At 48.9% G+C, this 18,734-nt stretch overlaps 1 protein-coding gene across 10 annotated transcripts in view; it reads left to right on the top strand.

Moving 5' to 3' along the window:
• The first annotated feature begins 276 nt into the window (after nucleotides 1-276).
• The window catches only part of Cux1 (cut like homeobox 1), a 328,888-nt gene continuing 310,430 nt past the window's right edge, over nucleotides 277-18,734 (top strand). For 2 of the 10 annotated variants that reach the window (XM_046422854.2, XM_058572240.1), the window contains exon 1: nucleotides 10,256-10,452. In XM_046422854.2, coding sequence (XP_046278810.1) covers nucleotides 10,390-10,452 — 63 coding nt within the window. In that variant the 5' untranslated portion in view covers nucleotides 10,256-10,389. Of the gene's footprint in view, nucleotides 434-10,255; nucleotides 10,453-11,255; nucleotides 12,007-18,734 lie in introns of those variants that run through there. The other 8 variants (XM_046422858.2, XM_046422857.2, XM_058572239.1 and 5 more) reach the window with 6 other exon arrangements.

The raw sequence follows: 18,734 nt of genomic DNA, 5'->3' as shown, positions 1-18,734 counted from the left end.
TTAGGAATGGGAGAGGAGAAGATACCGACTTGAAATTAGTTGCAATTGCTTTACCAACACTGCCCGCCTTGGATTCCGCATCTGTGACCCCTCCCTTCCCACGGTGGAAGCCAGAGCGGGACTGTCAATCAGACACTTCCCCAGACTGTCCATTGAACCGACTCCCCTAAAGTGAAGAACCCTCAGCAATTAGCAAGTAGATTCCTGATGATGACTAGGAAAACCGCCAGTCTTGCTGTGCTTAAGGGGGACTTCTGACTCTCCCCATTGTCTCTCATTTGCAATCGATGTCTCATTCAAGGCCAAGGTCAAGTTATCAATCTTTATTATAGATGCCCTGGACCAGGGTGTCTGGAGCCTCTACTGCCACAGAGAGATGTCCGGAGACAAACGCTCCCCTGCCAAGGACTGTTGGCAAGCAGGTTGCTGCCAGGTAAGCCAGGGAGACTTGCGGGCAATACCCAGCATTGCCTGAAGGGGAGAGGGCGGCTCCCAGGTAGGTTCTGACCAGGTGGAGGCCCAAATCCAAAAGGTCCGGGGTGGCACAGAGAGCCCAGTCTTTGGCTGAGCAGTGACTGAGTCCTTTTGAGGAATGCCTTTACCTTCTGAGCCTCAGTTTTCTCATACGTAAAAGGGGCATAACTAATCCCCTGCCTAGCAAACCTTCTGGGAGCACTAGAGACAAGTTTGTTGAAAGCCTGTTTGTGCCTCGCTGGTTTTATAGGCTCAGATGACTCTTGACTTCCCGTCTGACCTTTCCAACCTCAGGAGGTCAGTAGGTAATAATGATGTCCCACGAGGCTCTCTCCTCAATCTCCTGCCAAGAGTTCCCATAAACATTTTATTTGGGGGAGGCCTGACCTCAGAAGTCCCCCAAGGGGAAAAGAGAAGCGTATGGCCAAGTCAGAATGGGGCTGGATGTCTCAGCCCCTGAATGTCCTGTCTAGCTACAGCCACATATCTGCAAGGAGCTGGGCTTTTGGAGGCCTTTGCCTCCCATCAGATATCATTTTCTTGGGTTCATCAAATAACCTTGAACATGCTTCTCACACCTAGGGCTAGATTTTAGGCTCCCTCCAAGGAGTAAGCCGCTCTGTGGGCATCCCTACCACCCCACCTTCCTCCCAGCCCCAGCACAGATGCACACACATGCCACACCACCACCTGCTAGCAGCCCGAGGCAGCCTGGGGAGCAGTGGTGAATCTGAGTGGAGTTTGTTTCACATCACATGTGAGGAAGCAGGAAACTTCATTTCTCCGTATGGGGTCGTGTTCTCAGCCCCGATTTCAGATATAAAAGGTCTCAGGTAAACAAGGTCCTGGATGCTGTATATTAGACTAGCCCTTGCCAAGGTCAGACCAAGCCAAGACACGGTGCATCCTGGCAATAAGTGGTTATGTTGCCAAAAACAAAGAGAGCTGAAGGGTTACAGCTGAGGGCACTTAATAGCCAGCAAGGACATGCTGCAGAGAGGAGGTGTGTGTACGGGGGTCCTCTCTGCCCTGGGAGTTTTCTCCATAGTGTTAAGCCCTCCACAGAGAAGGGGGTAGAAATGAACCTTGCTCAGGCTGCAGACTGGCTCACAGTGGCCCCTATAGATGAAGAGTGATTGAAAAAAATAAATCAATAACCTCAGTGGTGCATTCCTGTAATCCCAGCCACCTGGGAGGCTGAGGCAGGAGGATGGCAAGTTCAAGGCCAGCCCTGGCAACTTATGAAGACCCTATGTCAAAATTGAAAATAAAAGTAAAAAGGGCAGGGACATAGCTCAGTGGTAGAACACACCGGGTCCAATACCGCAAAAATAAATAAATGAAATAAAATAAAATGAAGTAGCACATCAGTTGCTTGAGAAGGTTTGATGCCTTGGGAGAGACCAGCAGAGATCAGAGTATTGAGTAGGTCCCGGGTAGTCCGACTGAAAAACTCAATCTCTCTCTCTCTCTCTCTCTCTCTCTCTCTCTCTCTCCCTCCCTCCCTCACTCTCTTTCCCCCCCTTTTGCTGTGGACCTCAGTCTACCTGTCTATAAAGTGGTGCTAAAATACCAGCTGTGGGGGGAGCAAGAAACAAAGTGAAATGCAAGGGTGACACAGTGACATGAGGTTAAATAGTAATCATTGGCTCTTGCTGGGGCTTATGTATGCGGGAGGCTCTGAGCATTTGGTATGGATCTTCTCACCTGGACCTTGCTGCTCCCCAGGAGCTGGGCACACCTGTTAGGGAACCAGAGGCTGGGGGCAGTTAGATATGCTTAAGGTCAAATAGTGCCTCACTGGATTTGGACCTGGTGGTAGTATGCAAACCGTGTTAGTAGTTAGCGGTCTCTCCTGAGCTTGGCTGTGTAGATGTCTGGGAATGGGTCCTCTGAGGGAATGGCTCAGTCTCAGGAATTGTGTGTGGCTTGCGGCACTGGGGCATGTTGTCCCAAATGACAGGCTTGCCTGGCCTTTTCAGAGAGGCCACCGGCATCTTCCCACTTAGCTGGGCTTTAAGATGGCAGCCTAGGCTGCAGCCACTGGGCGCCCAGCCTACAGGCAGCTCAGTGTCCCCTCTCTGGACAGGTCCAGGCTGTGCTATGCTGTGTGCGCTTTTTTTTTTTTTTTTTTTTTTAAGAGTGAGAGAGAGTGAGAAAGAGGGAGAGAGAGAGAATTTTAATATTTATTTTTTAGTATTTGGCAGACACAACATCTTTGTCTGTATGTGGTGCTGAGGATCGAACCCGGGCCGCACGCATGCCAGGCGAGCGCGCTACCGCTTGAGCCACATCCCCAGCCAGTGTGTGCGCTCTTCTGATCGCCAATATCCTCCGCCTTTCCCTGTCCTGCTTTCCAACCCTGCCCTGTCCAGGAGCTCAGCATTTCTGAAACCTTTTGCTCATCCAAACCGACGGTCAGTCCCAGTCCACTGCTGGGATCAGCTCGGATGCTGCGCCACACCATCCTTGCACCAGTTCCTCTCCTGGATTGCGATCGCCTTGCTCTTGAGATAGAATTATGCTTTTGATTCCCCGGCGCTTTTGCCCTGTTCCCACCTCCCACTAAATTAGAAGCTTCTAAGGGCTGAGAGCTTGTGTGCTGTTTCTGGGTTTCTTGACAAAGGACATTTGGTGATTGGATGTTGGACTCTCCAGCAACATCAGTGACATTCTTATCTGCGATCCTCCCACTCCCCCAAAATAAACCTTTTCAGAGAACACGAGGACCCTGCACAGCCACGGCTTGGCATTTGGCTCTGTGTCCGCTGTGCCTTCCTGCCTTTGACCGTAATGACTTCAATTTCTCTCAAATGCCTTTGTATTTTATACTCGCTTCAATTAGTGCTAATAGAACAACACTTTGCACCTTTATTGGGTCTCTCGTTGGACAGCTCAAGAGCATTTTACAAGAAAGTATTAATTATTCCCATTTTACAGGCAGCAAACCTGAGGCAAAGTCAAACAGTGACTCAGTGGCAAAATTAGGACATGATTTTCCCTCTCTGTTTTCAATTGTCTGCCCATAATCGCCTGGTCATGCTCTCCGTCAGCGTTAAATTACTGTTTAAAGAAATGACATGTCAAGCTCTATTGTATCCTTATTTTAAAGAATATTTGCTATTTTCCTGCCGTAGAAAACTAGGATGTCCTTATTTAGAAAATATACACAATAGCCGGGCACAGTGGCGCAGGCCTGTAATCCCAGCGGCTTGGGAGGCTGAGGCAGGAGGATCGTGAGTTCAAATCCAGCCGCAGCAACTTCTGGAGGCCCAAAGAACTCATGGAAACCCTGTCTCTAAATAAAATATTTTTTAAAAGGCTGGGAATGTGGCTTAGTGGTTGAGCACCCCCCAAAAAAATACATAAAATATAGAAAATAAGATAAACTTCATTCTGAATTCATGGCCTTCAGGCAACGTTAGCCTGATTTCTTTTGGCATTCTAGATACATATAGAAAGTGTATAGAAAGGTCTTTGTAGTTGGACTCATGCAATGATCCTGCTTCCTTCTTACCATACAGTAAACATTTCCCCATGTCACTGCATGTTGTACCAAGCATGTTTAATGCCCACCAAATATATCGTCATTTATTTAATGGTTCCCATATTGTGGCCCACTTAGGTCATTCATTTCAGTTGCTCTTTAGTTAGTCTGTTTGGGTACCAGGAATATATTTATGATGGGAAGATTTGCATTTTATTTTATTTTTTAACATCGATGCTTTTCAGGTCATTTATGCTTTTTTTCAGAGCATGTGTGTGCATGTGCCTGTTTTCATAAGAAAAAATATGGTTGCTAAATTAGAGGCCCCCACTTTCCTGGCTTCCTTCTTTTACCATCCACATCTCTCCCCAAGAAAACCCAAATGTTGACATCCTCTGAGATTCTGCCCGGGTTCAAGATAGCTACTTAAACCTCTAAAGACATTATAATACAGACTCTCAAAAAAAAAAAAAAAAAAAAACCTGACACTAGATCAAATATTTAATGTGAACAGAGCTTGAGGGAACGAAAAAAAGTTTTCTATTCACTGCGAGAAATATCAGCTTTCCTATTTTCCATTGGAACAAGCTTTCGAAAATCTTACCAACCACACTTACCCAGGAAAAAAAATAATATACAATCTGACAGTGCTTATGACAAAAGAAAATCTAATTACATTTCATGAAAACAAATCTTCATTCAACTCCAACTGTATAAATTCAGAGATGTGTCATCCAGAACCTTGTGGAAGAAATGGAACAATGCTGTCCTTTGTACTGCAGATACAACTAAAAAAAAAAAAAAACCACCTCGGGTCTGCGCTGTATATGTCCCGGCACCAGGGACATCATTGTACGTTCAAAATATTGAATGGCAAACTGATATTGTCAGAGTAATATTAATAACGAAAGCTCCATATAAATAGAAAGCACAAGGCCCTGGTCTCCCAGGAGGAAAGAAAAGGAGTTAATATAAGGTCTTAGCCCAGAGCTTGAACTTTACATTAAGCAAGATAATAATAATATTTATACAGTGTTTTACGTATTTCAAGTCCTTTCAAGCTACTAGGTACACTATTAATTTCTAGTGATTTAGCGATGACATCAGCGGGAGTCATAGAGGATGGCCTTCATTTCAAAAGCAGACAGGAAATATCAAATATGACATATTTGTGGCCATCTCATGAGAAGGGGGTAAAAAGAGGAAACGGAGATGGAATTTTTCCTAATAAACTGTCAATACCAAGAAAATGTATAGAAGTTTGATAAAAAGAGATTGAAGCCAGGGAATTAGTGGCTGGCGAGGTGGGGGGAAGAAAGAGGTCCCCTCTAGGATCCTGGAAGTCCCAAAGCCACAGGATGTATATTCCAAGTGGAAGCCACCTCCATCTGAAAGATGAAGATGTTTGCTTTTTTTGTTTTGTTTTGTTTTTGTTTAAGGCCAGCGGAGAACAGAATGTAATCATTAGAGGTGCAGAAAGACACCCGGAGAGGGTGTCATCTATATATACTGTTTAGAAGGGAAAGACAGGGTTAAAATGGGAGGTGGGCAGGAAAGAAGTCTTTGAAGATTTCATAAAGGGTCTTGGAGACTGAGAAAGGCTCTCACCAGAGACAGGCGGAGAAGGTGGTGAATATGAGAGTCTGCTATTTAGAAATCATTACAGTCACCGCTTACAAGTTTGGCAGGTTCTTGGTACAATTATATAACTACACGTACATTTGGCGGATAGAGATGAATTATGTACTATGCGTGTAATTACATGTAGCCAAATGGGTACTTTTATTTGGTGGGTATTTACATAGCACGGTGAATAGTGTACTTAGAAATAATTAACATAAAGTATTATTTAAAAAACAAAACAATTAAAAGTAGTTTGGTTTTCTTGGGCTCCAAAAAAATAAAAGAATCTGGAATCTTCCTTTTATTTATTCCAGTAGGTGATGCCAAACCATTCTGAAAGCAGTCGCCAAAGACAAAAAGGAGAGCAATTTCCCTCTGTTGGGCATAATCTTTTGATTTAAGGAAAAGGCCTTCTCACATTTAAAGTGTCTCGAAACTTCTGTCCGGCTTTAGATATTCCGGAATGGAATATCTAAAGCCGGACAGATTGTTTTACAAACTCAGGAACCTCGAAGGAGTATTTTTATTTTTATAATTTTTTAGTTGTAGATGGGTACCATACCTTTATTTTTATTTATTTATCTTTATGTGGTGCTGAGGATCGAACCCAGTGCCTTACTCATGCTAGGCAAGCGCTCTACCACTGAGCTACAGCCCCAGCTGTCAGATGAGTATCTCCATATGGTTTTGAACTTCTGTCTTGTAAAACTGAGATTCTCCATACAATTTATTAGGACTACGATTCCTTTCTGTCCTGAATAGTCATGTCATTATGATTTATGATTATTTGTGAATAAATTTTATGAGGTCGCTTTTGGCACTATGTACTGTTGCTGGTTATCTGCACTATTTCTTGTTGAAAACTATTCGAAACCAAATCTCATTTGGATGCAAAAACTATTTAGACTATGAATGAAGGTTTTAGGATGGATTGCTTGATATTTCCTTTGAAGCATATCACATAGGATAGATGATTTCCTGAATTATTTTCACTTTTTTGGGGAGTTTGGTTAAAAACTCTAGATTTTCCCCCAAATTTTCCTGGGGATAAGGTTTCTAGGAAAAGTGTAACTTTTATGGGTCATAATAAATAAGATATCAGAACATAAAGACTTCTTTTGTATGTGTGAGGGATAAAGAGTATGACTTTTTTTTTTTAAATAATACCCTACAGTGTAAGACATTCTTCAGTTTGGAACAATTTCTTGGTGGTTAATTCCTTCAAGGAATTAGGTCAAGAATATCTGAACAATTACTAAGTTTGAGTTTTTGGAAAAAAAAAACTCAATGTATTTTTATTTCTTGGGGCTATTGAAGCTGGATGAGTTTAGTGATAATCAACCCATGTGGTCATTTTGGAGAATTTGCTGATTTTCACCTAAATGGATTTAATAAAATGTATGTAGATATCAGGAAGGAGGAGAACCCACCAAATGCAATGAGGTTAGGGAACAGTGAACCCTAGAAGATACTGCCGTTTTCTGCACGTTATATTAGTAGTATCATCTCTTCAGCATGGTCACTCAGTTTTCTTTTTAAGGCAAAATAAAATGGGTCACAAAAGAAATTTAGGAGGTCTGAGCCCATGCATTAGTCATTTAGTTACCTTATTTGATGCTAAGCTATATTTCATTTGAAGGTGTCAGGAACAAACGTCATTTGAGTGAATCCTCCCATCTGATTACTGGGGGCTTAATCTTGAAAGCTCAGGCTGGCGAATTAGTCATGTACTTGGGAACTGTGAGCTTTCTTCCCCTAAAGGGAGAGCCAGAACATTAAAAAGTGACCAAATGCCTCTGGATTGTTTTTCTTGTGCTTCGTGCTAAGTAATATCAATTACATGTCAAGGTGCTTTTTGGTTCTGGGCCAGTTCTCTTGCTGATCTATCTCTTTCTCACACTGTGTTCTGGGAGGTCACAGCCATTATTGTGTTGTTATCTTTGTGGGTGACAGAGGATACCTAGGTCCTAAAACCTTCCTCTTTTCTTAATAGTTTACACAATACAGAGCTTTGTAGATCCTTCTCTAAGAAGGATCCTACTAAGATCCTTCTCTTAGGATCCTAGTAGGTCCTTCTGAGCCTTTACAGTATTGTGGGGGGGAAAATAGTCTTTACAAATAGATTTAATTTACTCTTACACTTACTCAAAAAAATAAAATGTACTTTAAAAAGTTTAAATTTTTTTTTAAGATGTTGATGGACCTTTGTTTTATTCATTTATTTATATGTGGTGCTGAGAATTGAACCCAGTGCCTCACACGTGCTAGGCAAGCACTCTACCACGGAGCCACAACACCAGCCCCCCACCCCCACATTTTTTTAAAGGTCTTTTAGGATTAGCTCACTCAACCAAGATGATTTTAGGTAAGTGGTTTATCTTGAATGATTTTCCTTTCAAATTGGTAACATTTTGTGTTATGAGCAAAGTCATCCTTAACTTTTCTCCCTGGAGAGAGCAATAAGGCTTGTGTAACCCCAAACTCTGGTAGAAGTTTAAAATTTATTTAAACAGAGCTTAACCTCTGGGTCACCGAATGTAGTGTTTCTCTACTAAGTCAGGTTAACATGTAAATAATATAAATATAACCAGGAATGTAACAAGAGTATTTAATACTCATCAACTTTATTTCTAAAATATTACCGTGGATTCAGAACCCTGAATTCCAACCAGATGTACTTTTGGATTATTACACAGGTCATATATATTTCACTTTTTTTTGGGTTCAAACCCAGGGGATAGACACGATAATTAGATTGAGAACATCTGTACCAAATCCAAACCATTTCCCCGATCCTTCCCCACGGGAGGAATTTTTTTTTTTTTTTAAAGCCCCTGCACATTTTATTTGTCTAGCCACTTTAAGGGCAATTCCTGGGTCTCCCTGTCTGCCACCGCACACACACAAGGGGAAGGCAGATTGTCCCCAAGTTTGGGAAAAGAGGAGAATAGTTGCAAGTGGCAATGTTCAGTATGGGAATGACTTACGGTGGCAATGCCCCTTCCCGCCAGGAACCTAGCTCCGGAACAGGGCGTGGCCAGACACAGAGGCTTGTGCGCGCGGGTGGGCACGTGCGCCCGGACCCGAGGACCCGAGTGTCGGGGCGCAGCTGCCCTCTACCGGGCGTCGCGGTCGGAGCTGCAGCGCGGCCGCGGGCCGACGGCGCGCGCCAGCTCAGGAGCCCCACACGGAGGCAGCCCGCGGCCACCCGACGTCCGCAGTGCCTGCCCGGCGACGCGTCACAACCTCTCGGCCGGAGGTCGCGACGCTCCTTCCGACACCCGCTCGCTCCCACCCACCTGCTTCCTGCCTCTCCAGCGAGTCCAAGCTGCGCTGGGGAAGCAGAGCGAACCCCCTTCCAGACCTCGGGAGCCTCCCCTGGATGTAAAGGCCTCTGGCCCCAACGCAAGACCTGGGGACACATGTGCTCTCTAAATTCGGGGGACTTTCATTCCCACTCCCTTCGAAAACGCTGAGTCCACTTTTCTGATCAGCGCTAAACCCTCGAACTCAGTTGAAAAGCAATTATTTTCCACTTACATGTTTTATTTTGTATCCCATACAGATTTTTATTTACATATAATTTTCAAGATTAAGGAATTTGGGGATTTGTTGTAACTAATCACACGTTAAATGAAGTGCGGGAGAGTAGAAGTACAGTTTCCCTACTGGAAACTCAAATTCGCGCTGTGTGATCAATCAAAGATGATGATCGAAAAATGGGTGCTTGGGCCAGGTTTCTGCAAAGAAGGAAATCAACAGAGAATTTGTTTTGTAGTTCGCATTTTAGCATTTCTATGCACTGGGGCCACTTTTTCTGTTCGGAATGAACATTTTCTAACCTTGGTTACCCTAAGCAGTAGAAACCGAGGTGTCTGGGGTCCTTCTGGAGAAGCAGTGTCCGCTGTGTGTGTGGGGGGGGTACTGCCCTGTGCTCCAAGACTTTCCTGTCATGGCCTAACCTGGAGCGACCTGGGCGAATGGGGGCCGCGGGGACCCCCGAGCCACCGCCGTTTCGCAGTGCATACTGGTGCGACAGCGGGAACCGTGCGGCCCCGGCGTGGGGGGATGAACTTGTGCAGCGACCTAAGGGTCAGAGCTGGTTTCCCCCCAACTCCACTCTCCCAAACGTGAAACGCAGTTCCTGGAGCGCGGTCTCCGAGTCCCCGCTCCGGCGCAGAGGGGCCGAAGCGCCACGGTCAACGGCCAGCGCGTCGCGCACACGAGCGGCTGCGTGGGCCTGGGCCGCGCGGGGTCGGGGCCTGGGCAGGTGGTCGCGGCGGCTCAGCGTGCGAGCAGAGGGGCGAACACAGTGCCGGCGTCCGCCTCGCGCTGCGCACGGCCCCACGCGGGCAGCCAAGAGGGGCTGCGCTAGTCCGCCCGCGACCCCCGGGGGTCCAGCCTGCGCCCCAGGTGAGCGGGGCCCGGGGCCTCCCGCGGGGCCCGGCGCCCCTCTCGCGCCCCGCAGCGCCCCCTCGGGGCCGGGCGCGCGGTAGCCGCGGCTGGGGCTGGGGGCGCGGGAGGGGCGGGGGTCGCGGGCCGGGCGCCTGCCGCGCGACGAGGGGGCAGGGCCGCGCGCGTCAGGCCGGCCGGCGGCCGCCGCGCCCCCGGGCTCCGAGTCCGTCTCCGGCTCGGGCTCGCCATGGCTGCGGCGGCGCCGTGAGGAGGAGTCCGCGTCCGCCGTGGCGGCGGCGGCGGCCCGCTCCAGGCCGGGTTTTGGCGCCGCCCGCCTGCTGCCTCCTGGCGGCTCCTGAACTCCAGCCCCCTCTCTATCAGCCTCTCACTCCGTCTCAATATGTCTCAAGATGGCGGCCAATGTGGGATCGATGTTTCAATATTGGAAGCGCTTTGATTTACAGCAGCTGCAGGTCAGGCTTCTCCGCGCTCGGCCTCGCGCCCGGGGGTGGGGGCTGCGGGCGGTCACGGCCTCCCCCGGGGCCCCGGGCTGCCGGGCCGCCGGGGGGCCGCGGCGGCGGGGAGGAGGGGGTGCCGGGGAGAGCGGGGCCGAGTCGGGGACAAGTCCCTCTCGCTCCCCGGCCCCCATTGATAACTCGCTTGATCGGAAATTGATCCTCTTTGTTCAATTCATCGATCAGCCCAAGATGGCGCCGGGAGCCGCCGCCGCCACCGCTGCCCCCGGTGTCTGCCCCCACCCCGGGCGCCCCCCCGGCCCTGCGCCGCCGCCGCCGCCGCCAGCGCCGCCGCCGCGGGACCGGGGAGGGGGCGGCCGGGCGGCCCGCGGGGCGCGCGCGCGAGGGGGCGCGGGCGGCGGGCGGCGGCGGGCGGCCGGAGGGGGCTGCGGCCCGGCGGCGGCGCCCGCCAGCGCGCCCGCGCCCCCGGCCCGCCGTATTCCCGGGGAAAGTTTGTGGGGAGTTGCTGTGGGGGGTGAAGCGCCTGCCTCTCCAGGAGGAGCCGCCGCCGCCACTGCCGCCGGCGCGGCGGAGCTGGGGCTGGTGGCGCTGTGGTGCCGCCGGCTCGGGGGAGGGTCAGAGCGGCCACCGGCGGCGGCGGCGGCGCGGCCCGGCTCCGGCCAGGCGGGCGGGTGGCCGGGCGGGCGTCCGCGCTCCCTGCCCCGGCCGGCCCGGCCCCGGCCGCCGCCCCCGGCTGTCAGTGGGCCGCGGCGCGCCGCCGCTCCTGCTCCCGGCGGGGCTGCGGGCGCGGACCCCTGGTTTGTTTACGTCCCGGGAGCGCCCCGGGGCCACCCGCGAGCCCCGCAGCCGCCCCGCTCTTTTGTGTGCTGGCGCGAGTGGCGCGGACCTGCCGCTTCGCACCCGGGGTCCCCCGCGGGGGCGCTTCGGGGAAACTTGGCGCGGGGCGGCGAGGGCGCCCGGCGCGCTGTGCCGGTGGGTCGCGGCTCTCGGGACCTCCGGGTGGCGCGGGCGCGGCAGAGGGAGGCGGGCTGCAACTTTCCCTGAGCGCAGGCCCCGCGCGGCGCGCCGGCTCCCGGGCTGGGGGCGCTTCCTCTCTGCCGCCGCTCCGGGCGGCCCTTGCCGCGCGCCCGGGGACTCCCGCGGCCCACAGTGACCCGCCGCCGGCTCCTCTCCGGCCCTCTGCTCGGGGAGCCTGTCCTCCCCGCGGGGTCCGCCGGCGCTATGGAGCGCACGGCAGATCCGCCCCGGGGCGGCTTTGCTGGCCAGGTTTTCGAAAGCAGAGCCCCGGGGGCCCCGCTGGACTGTGGCGTGCGGGACCACGGTCCCCGTGCCGACCCCCAGGCTCCGCGAGGGACTGCTGCCGGGGCTCCCCATCCGGCGCCCGAGCTGCCGCCGTGCTCCGGGGCTGCGTTCCTGCCTGCCACCCCCGACCCGGAGGAGCTGAGCGCCCGAGGGCTGCGCCCCGCACGGGCCAGCTCGGCGCCCGCGACGCCGAGACAGCCCCCGGACTCTGCCAGGTGGATGTTGTGCGTAGCCGGAGACAAGTTGAAGGTGAGCGGCCCCAAGCTCCGCGAGCGCTGGGGCGCGGGAGTGGGGACGGCTCTGCGGCTTGGAAGGGCCCAGGGCAATCTGGTGCTGGGAGGTGGGGAGGGGGTTTCTGCGGCGTCCCTGGGGACCGCTGCTGCTCCCAGCTCTGAGGTGTGCGTGAAGGTGAACTTGGTCCAACTTTACTAACCCGGTGGGCTGGGGGATAGTGACCGACCGCACCTTTAGGAGAAAATGAATTCCACATTGAGGCTTGTAAGAATCCAGGCAGATTGGATTAAAGCGGATGTGAGTGGAGTCTGACAACTTTAATTGTATGTGCTTGTTTTCTGCCCTCGCCGACGGAAGAACGATAAAGCAGACTCATAGTCGTTATGAAATTTCCTCAAATTTCTCTCTTAACTAGGAAGAAGACTATGTGAAATATGTATTTCCGATAAGATTAAAACTTAAAGGAGTTTGAGTATTTATTGACCAAAATAGATTACTCCAAAGTGTCTATTGTGTAAATTAGATTCCTGAATGTAATGAACACAGCCGAATGGCATTTTTGATAAATTGGTCTACCCTGTTTTAGTAAAAATAGCTCCCTTTTACCATAATTTAATTCCTGTGCTTACTGTAAAACCCGTTGTGGAGTTTTAAGGGACAAACCTTAATTTTTTCTCCCTCTTGTCTTCTTAAATGTGACATCCTAGCTTAATATCAATGAAGTTTCTTTTTTAAGCATCCTGGCAGAACTGCCTGGGAAATGGATTTGGTTTCTAGAGAGTTATTAGATTTTATGAACTTGGTATAAATAGTTCCTCTCTACCCCAATAGATTAGGTGCTTGTTCAGGGGACCACAGCGACATTTAACAGTGTGGCTTCAGGATTCGATTCAAAGATTTCTGGTAGTTTACTCAAATGAACTTTATGTTGATCTTGAAAAACAGCAACCACCAAATAGATCCTTTCTCCGAACATTATTCTTGTACTGAGCATCCCTTGCCTCTTGGTGGTAGGGATTTGGCCTTAGATGGTTTCCTATGGCTGCTGAATCGCACATTTGAAAATGTCAGTTGAACATGGAATGCCAAAGTTCCCTGGCCAGACTGGTCCTTTCTGTGGGCCCAGGGAGGTCTTTTGATTCTCGCAGATGGTGAATGGGCCAGTGAGACTGCGTTTTGAGAGAGAAGTCATTAGTTTGAACTCTCTCGGCTTTGCAGACCCCTGGTACTGAGGTCTGCTTGCCTGCAGAGCCCAGCGAGGGTTGGGACTTCAAACATCTGAAGGTAGAGAGACTTGGTCTCTGCCAGGCAGATCCATGTTAGAGACTGCAGCGGATCTGGGTGAATTCGGATGGTTCTGTGCCTCTCCACGGCCCCGTGGAGCTTGGGGCTTCCTGGGTCCTGAAGCCACCTTTGGTCTTGTGGTGAAAGCCCAGGAAGAGTTTCTGAAGACTGTTCTCTATTTTGCTTCCTTTTTAGTCCCAGAGGCTTGCAGTATGGACGTTTCAGAGCTCTGTCGTTGCTAAGACTCGTTGGACAAGTTTTCATCCTATCCCAGACTTGTAAAAACCAGACTTTTTTTTTTTTTAATAAGAAAAATACCATTGTATAAATTTATCTTTTAAACACACGTTTGAAAAAAGTGCACTTTCTAAAACCAGCTCATGTAACTCTGTTATGCGTTAATGGAGCTTGAACTTTTGGGGTGGGGCCTGCCAGTGGCTGGCTTCTCTTGGGGGTATTCTCTCTGCTTGGTCATGGCTTGTGTTCCCCTTTAAGGATCCTCTGCAAAAGTGAACCCTAAAACTTGTCTTCTTTTTCAAAATCAGAGGACTATTTTAGTTTTACTGCAAGTTCGTTTTCTGGTTGTTTCTCCTTTTACAGAATCGCGTGTTGCCAGCTGTCCCAGACGGTACCGCAGAAGAGGTCTATTATTTTAATTAAAATATCTCATTCAGTGCCTTTGATGGAATAATGGATAAACAAACTTCACTGCCGCTGCCCCTGTTTTTGTTTTCTTGTATTTTTTTTTTTTTTTACTGTAGGTGCCTTAGAGATCGGGCATGTGGGGTCCTTATCAGCTGATTCAAGGCTTCTCTTGGGTGAAACCATTATTATTTTTTCCCGAAGGTGCAGGCTAGTGCAGGAGTAGTTCACCGGCAGCTCTTGATCGGCGGTGCAAAGATGCTTTGCCCGAGTTCCCAACTTCATGTGTGTTCTGTCAGGAGTCAGTCAGCACAGGAGAGCTGGAAAGGGGACCCACAGCCTGGTCCTCTCAGGAATGATTCTCTCCTAATCCACTGAGCTAACCTCAAGAATGCTGTCTGGTGACCCCTTTGAGCCCAGGACCTTTAATGGCTATTTAAAATGCCTTTTCTCTGTGGCTGTTCAGTTAAGAAACCCCATCAGGGCCGAGTGTGGGAGCCGGCAGGCCCTGGGGTTGGGGCTCCAGGATCCCGCTAAGCAGCCCCACCATCCTCGGGCTCCGCTGCAGTCTGGGTCTCAATGGGGGAACGTTTGTTTCAGCACTACAGTGACATGAAGCAAGGACCCATTTGTTAGGAAAAAACTTGTCAATTTTTTAGGAGAAATTCATCTTGTGAAGAACTCTACAGAGCTGGACTCACTTTCTGCCAAGTGTTCCTTTGGTGGCTCATGTAAATCTTGCATGTTTAAGACAGGTGTGTCTGCTGGGCTGTGACACAAATGACATGTAAAGTTACTGTGAAAGTGATTCTACTGTACAGGATCATAAGTCACTGCAGGAATTATTTAAAGCCTACTTAGAATTATTTAACATGCAACTTTAAAAATATAAGTGCTCTCCCCACCAAAAGTCTGATTTTTATTGGTAATTTCACAGACAGAAACGTGTCTGCCTAGCCCTTTTGTTTTGTCTGAAGCTCTGCATTATCGCAGCTGAGAGATAGTTTTGGTTTCAGCTGAAATTTCCTTGCCTCTGATTGTTTAAACCAGATCCTTAATCTTATTTTAACGTATTTAAAATGTTCAAAAAACCCGGAAGAATTGTTTTGTATAAGTAGCAAGTGAATGTAGTTTAAACACTCCAGCAATTCTGGTATCTAATTGGAAACAGGTGGAATTCTTGGAATCCTGTATTTGAGCCTTCCTGTAACCCAGCACAGGGACACTTTTTACTTGTGGCTATTCATCTCACTAGTGCTGTTTGAAGAGTGGCCTCACGGCCTCTCTCTTTCTCCACCACAGTGTATGTGGACGTTCCAGTCATGCTGGGCGTTTTAGGGATCGGATGCCTGTGGATACCTGGGCACTGAGAGAATTGTGTGTGTGTGATGGTGGAGAGAAAAAGGAGCGCTGCTGGCCTCGGGAGAGAAGCGACTTATTATCTGCTGTTATGTAACTTTTATAGCAAAGAAGTTCTGAGTTCTTTGCAACCTCTGATTTAATAAACATTTATTGACCCGAGCGTGTAGGTACATTTTATTGTTCCCTAAATATGATTTAGCATTTAGAATTTATTTTCCCTAAAAGTTCTACATTTAGAGATATAAATTTCGGTTGCAACCAAAAAATGTGAACTTGGTGTGGAGCCCTAATAATGGGACCCTTGGAATCGTCTACGTGATTTTTTCCTGTTGTGGTTTCCAAGCTGCGCTCCTGAACACAGGTGATGGCCCTGCTTTGCTCTGTGTTTCCAAAGCGAGTTTGTTCTGGGTGTAGGTGCTGGCTTTCAGAGGAGGAGTTGAGGTCTGCCTCTGGCCACTGGTCCTGCTGCAGTTGCCAGCTGCCATCACTTCTGTTCCCAGCCCCTCTCTGGGAAGGTTGGTGGAGCAGAGGTGTGTCCTTGCAAGGGAGGGGGGTTTCACTGGGAATGGAGGGGGACTCTGTGCTGATGTTCTCATTGATGCCACTCCAGAAGCCGCTTGGACGCACCTGGATTGTGGCTTAAAGATTTTTAAAAAGTGCTTGTGCCTATTCACACAATGTGGCACAGTTTAAAAATGTAATGAGGTCGCACACTGTCTTTGAGAGATGTCTGAATTGTTGCAAACCCCACTAAAAGCCTTTGCTTTAGAGAGCAAACAACTCTCTGATAAAAAATAATTCTCCTTCTGGCTGTAATTAATTCCTATAGGATGATGTTAATGCACAAATTAAAGGCTGTCAATTTCTTCATTTTAGTCTGAAGACTTTTCCTTACTGCAGTAGTCTGCGCGGGCCTTGGTAGAATTCTTGTGTTTAGTAAGAGTCCTGGGCCACGGGGTTGCCAGACCCCCCAAGTGGAATTGGTAGGGATCCCACCCACGGGGTCCTCCTGCACAGTCAGACAGGAGACCGTGAGGAAAGCGGATGGGGTCTGCCTGCAGGGATTTACTAGCATTGTAGGTGGGAGATTCACATCCAGTGGAACTGACAGTCCTGCTTCCTTCCAGAACAGTGTGTGTGAAGCCGAGCAGGGCATGCCAAGGCGGCGGGCACTCTTCTGTGAGCGGGAGAATCCTTGGGAGCCACTGGACCCCCTGGGTCTCGCATGAGGCTGCTTCCATCAGCTGACGCTTGAAATCCTGGATGCTTTTGACCATTTGGAATTTGTACAATTAATCTGGGGGGCATGGGCGGGGGGACTACCAGCATTGAAACTCTGAGATGCCAGCTTGTTCCTGGCGTTGCTTTGTGCCTGCGTCACAGACATGTTTCTCTCTCTGGCTGAACGTGTTCAATAAGTAAATGTGGTTAACATTTTTTAACAAGTTACCTGTGGTTGTCAGGTGTTCCCAGTTTGGTTGAGGGAAAAACACCTGGACACATTAGCTCTTTCTTAAGCGAATATTGCGAAATTGTGAGTAGTAGAATGCCATTCTTACTGTCATTAAAAGTTTATTTGGGTGTTGACAGTTTTTTGCTAAATGTGAGACGCTCAGATCCTGTCCATCCGGCACATGAAAAAATGAAACAAACCAAACTCTGCTCAGAGCTTCTTTCCATTTCCCCCTACAAGCAAGATCGTCTTTCTTACACTGGGTCTTTCCCCCTAGTAGATTGTGATTGTTTAGTTTTGTAACATAGTTTTACCTTTTTTTTTTTTTTAAAAAAGAAAAAACTGATTTTTTTTTAGGTGTAGTTGGACACAATACCTTTATGATTTTTTTAAATTTATTTTTTCTATGTGGTGCTGAAGGTCGAACCTAGGGCCTAGTGCGTGCTAGGCGAGCGCTCTACCACTGAGCCACAACCCCAGCCCCATAGTTTTACCTTTTTAAGACCAAAAAGGATATGATCTCTTCTGAGGCACCTTTGTTCAGTGGTTCTTTTGGACTTGTGAGTCTTTTGGTTTATTAAGACTTTCCCTCCTATTTTTAGGGGAGAAATAATTATTTAAATGAGGAGGATTTGGTAAAAGTTAGTAGATGACTTGGAAGGTAAATGCAGTCTTCAGGAGCCTGCAGCTGCAAACATCAGCAGGCCCGGGGCTGTGGGTTGAGGCAGGGCAGCTAAGGAGCCGCCCTCAGCCTGCGCAATGGGAGCCCCGAGCTCTTGCTGTCACCTCTACCTGTCATTTCTTGCTCATCCTGCTCTGTCAAGCCTGTCCTCTCCTGTGTGTGACAACTGTTTTATTTTTTTCCCTCCTTCTTTTTAGAATAAGTATTTGTGGTGCTCCATTATTTTGAGATTCTTGGAAGAAAGATGCAATGTAAATGAAAATTAAAAATAAAATTCTTGCTGGAGGGAATTGTACATCTAATTTCTTAAATGAGGGTTGGAAAAGACTTTGGTTCTCCCGTTGGAAAGAGGAACATTCTGTTGCTTCTGTCACCATTTTTTCATCACCCCAAAAGGTGTGGCAGAAAACGTGATTTTCATTTTGTTTTTTGCCTTGGTAGTTGATCTGGAACTTCAACCTGTGCTGTCTGATGTTAGGTCATTCTTCTCTGCCCCAGTGGTCCGTGGAACACAGACCTTTGAAAGGTCCTCAGTACCCAGAAACTGCAGTAAAATTGTGAGTAGGGCTGTAAGTCGGATTTCACCTCGCTGTTCCCACAGCAGAGATGTCCCAGGCGCACAGCTCTGAAGCCAGGTTGGGAGCATGGGAGTGCTTGTTGACGCAGTGCAGAAACGTCGTTTCTGTTAGTGGTCTTGCTCACTTCAACGGTACCTCAATTCCTGACTTTTGCCGTAATGCATGGCCTGGCATTGTTGGGTCAAGTGAGAGACAAGTTCACACTGGGAGTCATGTTCTGCTCTGTGGGCCTGTGTGGGCGTAGAGCCAGGCAGAGGCCTAGGTGCTGCAGGGCGCCCCTAGCAGGTGGCTGTTGGCCACAGACCTCGAGGGCGCAGGTGGGCTGAGGTGGCCAGATGCTTTGGTGAGCTGTGCCATGCAGTCATAAAGCTGTCACCTGGAGCTGGCTGTCCTAGGGGGAAAGCTGGGTCATCTCTCTTCTCCACCCGTTCCTCAGCCCTGGTACCAGTTTGTCAGCTTTTGACGTGGGAGTGGGAAAGGAAAAGCATTGCCAGTTATGGTTGAAGGTCACTGCCAGAGGAATTAGAAGTGGTTTGTGATTGTTTTACATGGCTCTGCGTTGGTGTGTAATTATGCTGTCGTCTTATAGCATGCTGATACTTTAATGAAATCTTTTTTGCATGTGTGCAGTTAGTTCTGGGGGCTGCTTATTGCATGTATGATCTAGGTCTTTTCTAATGCACAGGACCTGAGTACATAGTCTTGTTTCAGATTTGTCCATTTGAAGCAGGTCACAATTCAT

This window comes from Marmota monax, unplaced genomic scaffold (assembly GCF_021218885.2).
Source record: "Marmota monax isolate L192 unplaced genomic scaffold, Marmota_monax_Labrador192_F-V1.1 WCK01_AAM20220418_F8-fsc00237, whole genome shotgun sequence".
Lineage (NCBI taxonomy): Eukaryota > Metazoa > Chordata > Mammalia > Rodentia > Sciuridae > Marmota > Marmota monax.
Note: the sequence above shows the minus strand (reverse complement) of the source record. Positions and strands in the feature narration are given on the sequence as shown.